The sequence below is a fragment of the Trichomycterus rosablanca genome, chromosome 16, assembly GCF_030014385.1.
Source record: "Trichomycterus rosablanca isolate fTriRos1 chromosome 16, fTriRos1.hap1, whole genome shotgun sequence".
NCBI classification, from domain to species: Eukaryota; Metazoa; Chordata; class Actinopteri; order Siluriformes; family Trichomycteridae; genus Trichomycterus; species Trichomycterus rosablanca.
The window spans coordinates 1,125,849-1,138,341 of NC_086003.1; the positions used below are offsets into that span (position 1 = coordinate 1,125,849).

Here is a 12,493-nt window from a genome sequence, read left to right on the forward strand (position 1 = left end):
TTATTTCTTTATTTTTTACTATCTTTATTTTTTCATTTATGTTTTTATTTATTTACTTATTTATATTTTTATTTATTAATGTTTTTATATATTTATGTTTTTAATGTTTTATTTATGTATGTATATTTTTATTTATGTATCTATTTGTTTCTTTATTTATTCTTTCATTTATGTCTTTTTTTATTTCTTTATGTATTTATGTATGCATGAATTTATTTATTAACTAATATATTTATTTATTCACCTATTTATTTATGTCTGTATTTATTTGTTTATTTTACTTGTTTGTTTTTATTTATTTATGCCTATATGTGTTTATTAATTTATATTTGTATTTATTTATGTATTTTATTTATATGTGCATGTATGTATGCATTTATTTATTTTTTTCTTAATTTATATATTTATTTTGGATTTATTTATTTATGTTTATATTTATGTCTGTGTATATTAATTTAAATATTTATTTATTTATGTTTTTATTTATTTATGTTTTTATTTATATTCTAATTTATGTTTTTTAAAACTTATTTCTTTATGTATGTATTACTTTTTTTATTAATTCATATATTTATTTATTTACATTTTTATGTACATATGTATGTATTTATTTGTTGCATGTTTGTATTTATTAATTTATATTTTTGTATAAATTTTGTATATATTTTGTATTTATTTATGTTTTTAATAATTCATATATTTATTTATTTATATATTTATTTATTTATGTCTGTTTTTAATAATTCATATATTTATTAATTTCTGTTTGTTTGTATGTACTTTTATGGTTTATTTATTTATTTCTGAATTTAATTATTCACATATTTATTTATTTATTTATTTATTAAAACAAGAACCTGAAGAGGCGTGGAGGACACGTGGAGGACATGGGGAGGTGGGTGTGAGGAGGTGGGTGAGATCCTCATCCCAGAGCTGTTGAGTGGCGCTGAGGTCAGGCTCGCTTCATGCAGGAACAGGAGAGGTCCTTCCCTAAACTGTTGCTGTGTAGTCGGGAGCATACCAGCCTGTCCAGGCTCAGTGAGGCGTGTTTGTTTTTCGGGAGGCCGCACAGAGGGTCGAGTGTGCGCCAGTTGTCTGAGCGTGGAATCCGAAACCGTGTAGGCTGCACCCGCCTATCACACACTTCCTCAAACAGAGGCACGACCGGCCCCCCTCCTACACCCCTCTCTCGCCCCCCTCGCTCTCTCTCTCTCTCTCTCTCTCTCTCTCTCTCTCTCTCTCTCGCTCGTCCAGCGCCGAGCGTCTGATAGAGGACTCCGCTGGCCTGCGCTGGCAGTGTGTGTTCGGTGATCCACGGCAGCTCACGGTGGGTGTGTATGACCGTGTGTGAGTGTGTGTGAGTGGCGAAGGGTCCTGGGTGGCGGTCTAGAGCGCTGTCACACCCTCGCCCCCCTCTCCCCCCCTCACACACCCATCAGAGACCCCCAGGGACCTCCGGCACGCAGATGGTGTGAGCTGTCAGGCGAAAACTTCATGACAGTCCCCTGTCTCTCTCTCTCGGCGCTGTCTGTCTGTCTCTGTGTGGATTTCGGGAGGACAGGCGACAGGATTCATTATTTTTGGGACAGCGCCTCTTTCTGGACTTTTTATCCCTTTGATCTTTCACCCTGGAGGACCTGGACCGGGGTCTTGACAGGTAGGAGAGTGAGTCGGGATTAGAGCGAGTGATTGGGTGAATGTTTAGGCGTGTGTTGCCATGCGATGGGTTTAAACACCCTTCCAAGGTGCAACCCTTATACCCTTGTACCCTTGTACCCTTGGTTTCCGGGTGGCACCGGACCCACTGCAGTCCTGACCAGGATGGAACAGATCCTGAAAATGAACACGTGACAATATTTGGACAGAACGGATGGTTTTGTCTTTTAGTGGATTAGTGGCTCGACTGTCTTAGAACCAAATGCCACCGTGAATGTGTGTGTGTGTGTGTGTGTTGGGGGGGTGTGTGTGTGTGTGTGTGTGTTGGGGGGGGTGTGTATGGTGTTCCTGTAGGAGTCTGAGATGATACAGGTGATACGAGGAGATATGAGGAACCGCTCGTTCAAATAATGTCACATGTTCGTTTCCATCCTGGTCAGGACTGCAGTGGGTCCGGTGCCACCCAAGGGTACGAGAGTATTGGCACAAGGTAGGATGGCACCTTGGATGGGGTAAATCCATTGCAGGGCAACACACACCTACACATTCACCAGATCACTCGCCCACTCACACACACACACTTACACACTCACACACACACACTTACACACTCACACACACACTCACTCTCTCACACACACACTCACACACACACACACACACTCACACACTTACATACTCCCTCACTCACACACACACTCACACACACACACACTCACTCACACACACACTCACACACTCACACACACACTCACTCACACACTCCCTCACTCACACACACACTCACACACACACTCACACACACACTCACACACACACTCACTCACACACACACTCACTCACACACTCCCTCACTCACACACACACTCACACGCATTCACTCACTTACTCACACACTCACACACACACACACACACACACACACTCACCTAACTGTTGTTCCCTCTGCTTTCACGTCATCCAAGACTGAACTGTAGCGTCTCTCCAACCTTCCTGGGTTGTGTGTGTGTGTGTGTGTGTGTAAACACCGGTGAAAACACACACACACACACCAGAGCCGCTAATGAGCGGTTCACTCCTCGAACCGTCAGCGCTGACGTGTTGACAGAACTGAACCCGGCAGACGTGACTCAGCCGCGGCGGCGCATTATTAGCTTGAGAAATGAACACGCGAGTGTTTGTTTAAAGCCATGGTACGTGAGACTTTATTATCTCCTGGAAAAACCTGCCGCTAATATTTATGGACTCGTGCGTCGTCATTGCTATAATAATCTATGCTAACAGCGGGATGAGCGCCTGTCCGGTACGGTACATGATCTGGTGTCTGAGGGAGGGTCATAGTGGGTTCCTCATAACTGCTGCAGGTACGACCCCTGCTGGCTGATCGATGCGCTGCACAGAGACGCTTTTATCCAAACTGAATACAGACTGAGCAGTTGAGGGTTAGGGGCCTCACTCAGGGGCCAGACAGCGACTACTTGGCAGTGGTGGGGCTTGAACCTGCAACCTTCTGATTACTAGTACTGTTCCTTAACCACTGAGCTACTGCTGTCCCCAGATCAGTGTGTGACTTTCCCACAGATGCACACAGACACACACACATACACACACAAAAACACATCCATAGATACACACGGATACACACACACTCACAGACACACACACCCACAGACACACACACCCACAGACATACACAAACAACCACAGATACACACACACTCAAACACAAACACACAAATACACACAGAGATACTCACACACTTATGGACACACACACACACACACACACACACACACACCAATCCTCAGATACACACACCGACAGTTACACACACACACACCCCCACATATACACGTATACACACAGACACACACAAAAACACACAACCACGGACACACACACACAATCACACGCCCACAGACACACCCATAAGACACATACATAAATACATAGACACTCACAGACATACAGATACACACACACAAGTACACACAGACAGACACACACACACATATACACACACACAAAAACACACACACACGAACACACACAGATATACACACACAAGGACATACACAATCACACACAAATACACACACAAAAACACACACACACGGACACACACACACAGATATACACTCACAAGGACACACACATCAACTGATACACACACACAATCACACACAGATACGCACACACAAACACACACACACACACACACACACACAAATTCCTTTAATGTTTGTCGTTTGTAGTGAAATGTCTGGATGGATCTTGATGAACGAATCGGTCGCTCAGAGACCCAAAAATGCTTTGATGTGGTTTTTTGGTTTTTTGGTTTGTTGGGGAGCACGTGGCTATTCTGCTACCACACACACACACACACACACACACAGACGCTGTATGAGCTCTGTATGGAGATATGTGTTGTCATCATGTTCATATTGTCGAGTTATGGAGGGTGTGTGTGTGAGTGTGTGTGTGTATGAGCTCTGAGTGTGTGTGTGTGTGTGTGTGTGTGTGGGTGAGTGTGTGTATGTGTGTATGTGAGCGTGAATAGAGGCGCTTTTGTTGCGTCTGAAGGTTCAGTACAGTGGTTACGCTGCAGGTCGGATCAGGTTACCATCAGCTGCTCAGGATTGTGATACTCGAGAGAAGCAGAACAACAGGAAATCAAACAGAGCAGAGAAGAAGAAGAAACTAGCTTCTGTGTTAGCCACCTTCAGCAACATGCTAGTTCGCTTGGTAGCTAACACAAAGCTAAACCTATTATTCATTTATTCACTGTCTGTTTTACCGGCGCGTTATCCTGGTCAGGGTCACAGTGGGTCTGATTCATTGGACGAAAGGCAGAAAACACTGGACAGGTCGCCTGTCAATTACATGACACACACACACACACACACACACACACCCTCAGATACACACACCCACAAATATATATACACACACACACAGACACACACCGTTAGATACACACACCCACATACACACAGACACACACACTCACAGATACACACACACCCTCAGATACACACACCCACCTTTAGATACGCACACCCACTCATAGACACACACACACATGGACACATACTCACACACAGACACACGTACACACACACACCCTCAGATACACACAAACATAAACACACACACTCTCACAGACACACACACCCACCCTCAGACACACACACATACACCCACACCTGTCCTGACTGCACGTCTTTGGACTGTGGGAGGAAACCGGAGCGTCCGGAGGAAACCCCAGAAAAAAGTAAGCGTTCGTATAGTTCAGCTGAGCTTTTCATCATTACTCAAGGCACAGTCAAGCCGGAACAGGAGAGGTCCTTCCCTAAACTGTTGCTGCAGAAGCATGTAATAACCTTTATGTAAAGGATTTATTACACCTCTCAGTGACTGTCGTGTGGGAGCGTGAAGCACCGTAGTAAAACCCGGGACGTGCCGAATCTACACCAGACATTTCGGCAATGATTCGGTAAAAAATATGTGGACGCCCCTCTTACGCCCCTCTTATTTGGAGTTCTGGTGCTTCACCCCCTGCCAAACAGAATCTGAATGCCCGCTTGTGCCGCCCTGGCACCAGACACCACTGACGTCCCTCAGACGTCTCGCGGGGGCCACGTTCGGCGGCCCGGGGACTATTTCAGCAGCACGTCAGTCGGCTGGTGTTCAGATGGGTTTAGTTTGACGACTTTATTTCCCAGTCGCTGACCGGTCCGGCATTCTGAGCAGGGAGTGGACGTGGAAGTGGAAAAGAGAAGCGAGAGGAAGTGAAGTCGTGCGTCTGAATCATGGCACGGCGATTATTTTTGGAACGACGCGGCGGCTGGTGGTTATTTTTGACACTTCTGTCATTTCAAAAAACGCTTCAGCTGGTAGAATAAACGCTGTGGGCACCCAGGTGGCGCGGCAGGATTTTCTGCACAATCGGGGGTGCAGACAAAATCAAGCAGCAATTATGTGGAACCCCTACGACCGTCCCTCCCTCAGACTCAAGAGCTGGACAGACACACACCCACAAACACACACACACACACACACACACACACACACACACATATAGATACACACACACATAAACGTAAAGACACACACACACACGGATACACACACACACACGTAAACATAAACACACACTGTCAAACACACACAGACACACAAACACATAAACATAAACACACACACAGAATACACACACATACACACACAGTTACACAGATACACACACAGATACACACACACACATACACACACACACAGATACACACACACCCACAGATACACACACACACACACACAGATACACACACATACACACACAGATACACAGACACACACATACAGATACACACACACAAAGAATACACACACATACACACACAGTTACACACACAGATACACCCACATACAGATACACACACACACACTTACAGATACACACACATACACACACAGATACACATAAACACACAGATACACACACACACACACTTACAGATACACACACACACACACTTACAGATATACACACAGATACACACACACACACACTTACAGATACACACACAGATACACAGATACACACACAGATACACAGACACACACACACATACAGATACACACACACACACACTTACAGATACACACACAGATACACAGATACACACACAGATACACAGACACACACACACATACAGATACACACACACACACACACACACACACACACTTACAGATACACACAGATACACAGACACACACACACACACACACAGACACACACACACAGATACACACACACACACTGGATCCTGGACCCTCAGTGACCCCTGACACACAGGACTAACAGCAGAAGTGCGAAAGTCAGAAATGCAGAAATGAAACGTCACGGTCACCCGGGCAGCCGCTACGATCCCCTCTCTCACCCGAAAATATCCACACACACACCGCCACACTGCCACCCTGCCACACCGCCACAGAGCACCGAACCCAGCAGCCGGGTGGCGTTTCTGCAGGGGGGTGTGGGGGAGTTTTAGCTCCCGGGCGTCTTCATCTCAAACGCACCTGATTCAACTCGCTAACTCATTAGCATGCGGCTCCGACGTTTAATCAGGTGCATGTGGTCCCCTCTGAAGGGGACGGGGCCTGTATGTGAGGGGACGGAAGGTTCCTCACATTCCCACTTGCTGAAGCCCCACCATAGCAACTGCTGGGCCCCTGAGCGAGGCCCTTAACCCCTAACTGCTCACAGTGGAAATGTACCATAACCCTGATTGATCGGTGCTTTGTTTAGGGTGCATTTCCACCTCGAACCCTGGGGTGGGTCCTGCGCCCACTGCAACCCTGACTACAATTCATTCATCTGTGTCTGTAACTGGTCTGTCCGGTGTTTTGTATGTTCTCCTTCGACCATGACACGTGTACGAAATGTCTCGGCAGAAAAGCCGCAACCAGGATCTTTATTGTCTGTGTGTGTGTGTGTGTGTGTGTGTGTGTGTGTGTGTTTATATTAAGACCACCTAAAACACACACACACACTCACAAACACACACACACACACACACACACACACACACGAGAGAGAGAGCAGCAGCTGCCGCGCCGAGACGTAACTATGTAGACACATAGAGAGACAGACAGGTGTCTGCAGTTACGATGTAGACAGAGATAATAAAAATGTACCAAAAGTATCGGGACGCCCCTTCTAATTATTACATTCATGTGTTTTAAGCTTCCAACTTTGCAGCAACAGTTTAGGGAAGGTCCTTCCTGTTCCAGCATGACTGGAAACCTTGGTGTTCTGCACAGAGCCCTGACCCCAGCCCCACTCATCAACTCTGGGATGAACCGGAACATCGACTTATCGATCAGCGTCCAGACGTACAAATCCTGATATCGTTTGACCGAGTGGGCACAAATTCCCACAGACACACTTCAAACTTTAGTGAGAAGCCTGTTAGTGGGGCTGAGGTCAGGGCTCTGTGCAGGTGACCTTTGAGATGGACTGGCACCATGCCCAGTGTTTCCCGGTTAAGTTCCGGTTCTGAATGAGCTCCAGTCTGGAACCGCGGTGAGATTCCAGGGTTTGGTTTCTGTAACGCAGCACCAGGATTTTAGAACTGATGACCCACCGAGTCACGACCTTTAATAAATCACCTCTTTTTTTGGGACGTCGTCCCTCCAGGCTCGTAAACACGACGCCGGGGTTCGACCTGAGCATCCGCCGTCCAGCTGGCGGTTCGTTTTACCGTGGTGAGCTCGGTCTGATTGCTCAGCATGTTTACTCAGCGCGTGGGAATGTGAGGAACCCCGTCAGCCCAAAAAACGGGGGCTGCTGTTTGCTCCGAGGCTTCTGTTTGCTCCTTTTATTGCTGGGAAAGTGAACAGGAGGATCTGTGAGGAACTGAGGAACTTTTTCCAGCTGGTCAGACTGGTGCTTTGTGGGACGTGAGGGGGGTTTGGATACTGGTCAGACTGGGAGAGCTGAAGAAGAAGAAACATCTTGGGTTTAAATCCCACCTTCATTGACCGTGTGTAGAATATCTGGCATGTTCTCCACCCTAATTAGCTGCTTTGCATTGCCCAGATTGCTGCTATAGCTGTACAGGAACAAATCCCCACAGACACACTCCAAAATCTCGTGTAAAACCTTCACAGAGGAGCAATCGCTGCTATAGCTGTAGGACGAATAAATGTGTTGCTCTGTACGGTACAGGAGCTTCTAGTCTTCCAGGTAGAACTGGACTCACTGTGACCCTGACCAGGAAATTATATATATGATATACGATAACCTAACCCTAACCCTTAAACCCTAACCCCTAAACCTACCTCTAACCCTAAACCCTAAACCTTAAAGCCTATTTCTAAACCCTAAACTTTAAACCTAACTTTTATCCCCAAACCCTAAACCTTAAACCCTAATCCCAAACCTTAATTCTAACACCTAAACCCAAAACCCTTACCCCCCAAAATTAACCCCAACCCCTAAACCCTAACCCTAAACCCTAACACCTAAACCCAACCCTAACCCTAAACCTAAACCTAAACCTAAACCTTAAACCCTAACCCTAATCCCTAAACCCTAACCCTAACCCTTAAACCCTAACCCTAAACCCTAACCTTAAACCCTAACACCTAAACCCAACCCTAACCCTAAACCTTAAACCCTAAACCCTAAACCCAACCTTAAACCTTAAACCCTGAACTCTAAAATCCCATATTAAATATACTCTGTGTGTTACAGCTCTTAGACTCCGCCCCTCTTCCCGCTGACCCCACAGTACATTATGATTGGTTAATTGGATACGACTAAATTGGGAGGGAAATTTTGTGAATGTAGTTTAGAGAACAGGACGACATTTTAAAGCTTGTAAACTTCACACTGTTCCACATGAAATCCGAAATCCCAAAATTCAAGAAGAGGGTGGCACTGGAACTTCCAGACGTGTTTTGATCCTGGACGGAATGAATCATGTTTTAGGAAGAAGTGAAACCCGGTGTGGGTGTTTATGTGGGCACGGCGGGGGCATGATGAGGGGCATGATGAGGGCTGTGAGGGCGTCTCTGTTGTTTTGCTGTTACCTGCCAGCCTGCTGTGGAATTTTTTATTAGATGTTTTTTTGGGATGGTGAGTCGTGGAAGGTCAGAGATGAATGCACGCTTTGATTAAAAGCAGCCGGAGAAACTTCAGATTCATAATCACATGATGACCGACGGCTTTAGTGACCCCGCCATACAGTCAGTCAGCAGGAATATTTATTACATCCACATGTGGTCAAAAGTATCTGGACACCTGAGCGTGAGATTGTCAGACGTCCCGTTTCGAAAACCTGGAACAACAGCCGCTCTTCTAAGAAGCTTCTGCTTTGTCTCTACAAGACTTTGAAGTGTGTCTGTGTGTGGGAATTTGTGCCTGTTCAGTCAAAAGAGCTTTAATATAATGTAAAACGTGAAGACCTGGCTTACTGTCAGAGTTCTAATTCATCCCAAAAGTTCTATATCACCTCCACTTCGCTGGAGTTCCTTCCTGCCAAACTTGTCAAAGCGCGTCTTTATTGACCTCACTTTATACAAAAGGGGCCTTCCCCAAACTGTTGCAAAGTTGGACACATGTACACTGTATAATACGGTCAAAAGTATTTGGACCCCTGAGCATGAGCTTGTATTAAAATGACCTTTTTAGCTAGAACAACAGCCGCTCTTCTGAGAAGCTTCTCACAAGACTTACATGAAGTATGTCTGTAGGAATTTGTGCCCATTTAGTAGAACAAAACATGAAAGCATTTGTATTGATCACTCGAGGTCAGGGCTCTTCTTTTTTTTTTTTTTGATTTTGGAGTGCATCTGTGGGGATTTGTTCCTGTTAGGCTATAGCAGCATTAACTCCTCTGGGAGGGCTTTACACAAGATTTGAAATGCAACTGTGGGTTGATTTTCCGCTTCATTACACCGTCATGCCTTTGTGATGGTTGGCTGCCTCATCACACACCCAAAGTAACGTAACTTAAAGACTTAATGCAGTTCAGTTGCTCCTTTTTAGTGGTTGCCGTCCTCCTCCTTGAGATGCTCAGCACTCTTCATAGAGCTTGCTCATGCTGGAACAGGAAAGGACCTTCCCTAAACTGTTGCTGCAAAGCATAGGATGCTCCTCTCCTTAGTCAAATGAGCTACAGTGAGCTCAGGCGCTCATGATAACGTTCACTCTGTGCAATCTCTTTGGCTAGAACAACGGCCGCTCTTCTGAGAAGTATGGCTGTGGGAATTTATGCTCATTCTTTGTGCAGGGCACTAATCGATCAGTCTGTGTTCCGATTCATCCCAAAGCTGTTGAGTGGAGCTGAGCTCAGGGCTCTGTGCAGGACACTGGAGGCGTCAAAAAGCCAGAAACAGGAAATACAGACTCAAAAGTGCTGCATCAACATTCAGACGAAACACAAACACACACACACACACACACACACACACACACACACACACATACACACACACACACACACTCGCAGTTACTCCCCGGAAACTCTGAATCACTGGAAATCTTTTGAAAATGTTGTAAACAAACACGAACGGATAAAACTGAAGCGGCTTCAGTTACAAACATGGCGATGATCGTCTTATCGTTCTGTTCCAGCGTGAAGGCGTGACCGCGTGGGTCCAGCGGCGGGAATGGAGGAGCTGGCGGACGCGGCGGGCGTCGGCCTCCAGCAGAAGGCGCTGCGCTGCGGCTGGCTGAGGAAGCAGGGCGGCTTCGTCAAGACGTGGCACACGCGCTGGTTCGTGCTGCGCGGCGAGCAGCTCTACTACTACAAAGACGAGGACGAGACCAAAGCGCTGGTGAGTGAGTGGAGTGTGTCTGTGGGGATTTCTTTCCATACAGCGATCGCTCCTCTGTGAGATTTTGGAGTGTGTCTGTGGAGATTTGTGTCGTAGCTGAGGTGGTAATTGGGTTTGTTAATAGGTCGGTGGGTGATGCTCAACCTCGAACCCAGAGGTTTGTTCTTGGCTGACCTACTGTGCCTGTGACCAGGATGAAGTGATTAGTAAATAAAATGCTGACGGAAAGCTAGAGAGACGTCCGACTGAGAACATCAAAGGCTCACACACACACACACACACACATACACACACACACACACACACCGACATCAAACCCAGATCAGAGGAGGTGTGGAGAGAGTGACCCGGCTTTCACCTTCTTAAAAAAAAAATCCAGCCTTAACAGTGACCGTCGCTTCTCCCAAAATCATCCTCTCCGTTTCACGCCCCCGTCCTCCTCCGGCCTTTCATGCTGCGCGCTGTTCCGCGGCTTTATTTCACACCGTCGGCGCCCTGTTACGGCTCGCTCCGAGCCCACGGGGTCATTCCAGCTCCGAAAGGATCGGATGGCGGCTCGTGGCGCCCCCCGTTTGAAACGAGCCCCCGACCGCGTTAGATAATCCGCCTCTGTGAGCTGATGAAAAGCTTTGAAGTGTTTTCGGGAGGCTGGAGGCGTCGTGTTCGGAACACCTGCACCTACAGGGGTAAAAGGGGCACGTCGGGCTAGCATGTTCTTCCGGGCATGTTTAGGAGTCCACCACTGATGGGTGAGAAGAACCCGATGGCTTCACTTGTGCCAACGGGGACCCATCATCACCGAGTTGGCACTGTTGGACCCCTGAGCAGGGCTCTTAACCCTCACTTGCTGGAACTGTATTGTCATCATTGAATAAAAGAATCCACTAGATGCCACAAACGTTACCAAATTGCTAAGTCCAGTGATTGAGGGTGGTGTTGGGATGGGCAGGGGGTTGTAGAGGGGAACTGGACATGCCTAAACCTGGTAAAAACAGAAGCTGGTACAGTCGGACTTCCATTATCTGATTCTGATAGAAATCTGATAGAAAAAAAAACACCCTGCACACTGGTCAGTTTTTAATGGGACAGTGGTAGCCAAGTGAAGGTTCAGTCGTAAGTCGTACGTTCACGTGACCTCCGGAAAGTTCTTCACTCCTGCATGTCCCGGTTTTGATCCGGCACTGATTTAGATCCCAAAACCCTCTGGAAAAGGAATCAGAGCTTCAGTCTGGGGGGAAAAAAACACGACAAAAATATTTTCTGGTAGTGAATCCGAGTAGAAAACCAGACAGAGAAGGAAGTCGGAGAGGGAGTAAAGTCCCGTCCCGCGTTAGCTTGGGGTCGAGGCAACTTTATAGCAGTTTTCTTCTTAAATGTTTAGACGTCCTACAATCACACAGGATAAAGAATCAGATTACAGGATGAATAAGAACAAACCGCATTTCCAGAAGCTGATTGAGACTTTTATTGTGTAAAACCCAAAAT

The 12,493-nt window shown here is 46.4% G+C and overlaps 1 protein-coding gene across 1 annotated transcript in view; it reads left to right on the forward strand.

Annotated features, from left to right (window-relative positions):
* Positions 1–1,343: 1,343 nt before the first annotated feature.
* Positions 1,344–12,493, forward strand: part of arhgap24 (Rho GTPase activating protein 24) — a 43,481-nt gene continuing 32,331 nt past the window's right edge. The window contains exons 1-2 of the mRNA XM_063011151.1: positions 1,344–1,657; positions 10,806–11,008. Coding sequence (XP_062867221.1) covers positions 10,841–11,008 — 168 coding nt within the window. The 5' untranslated portion in view covers positions 1,344–1,657; positions 10,806–10,840. The remainder of the gene's footprint in view (positions 1,658–10,805; positions 11,009–12,493) is intronic.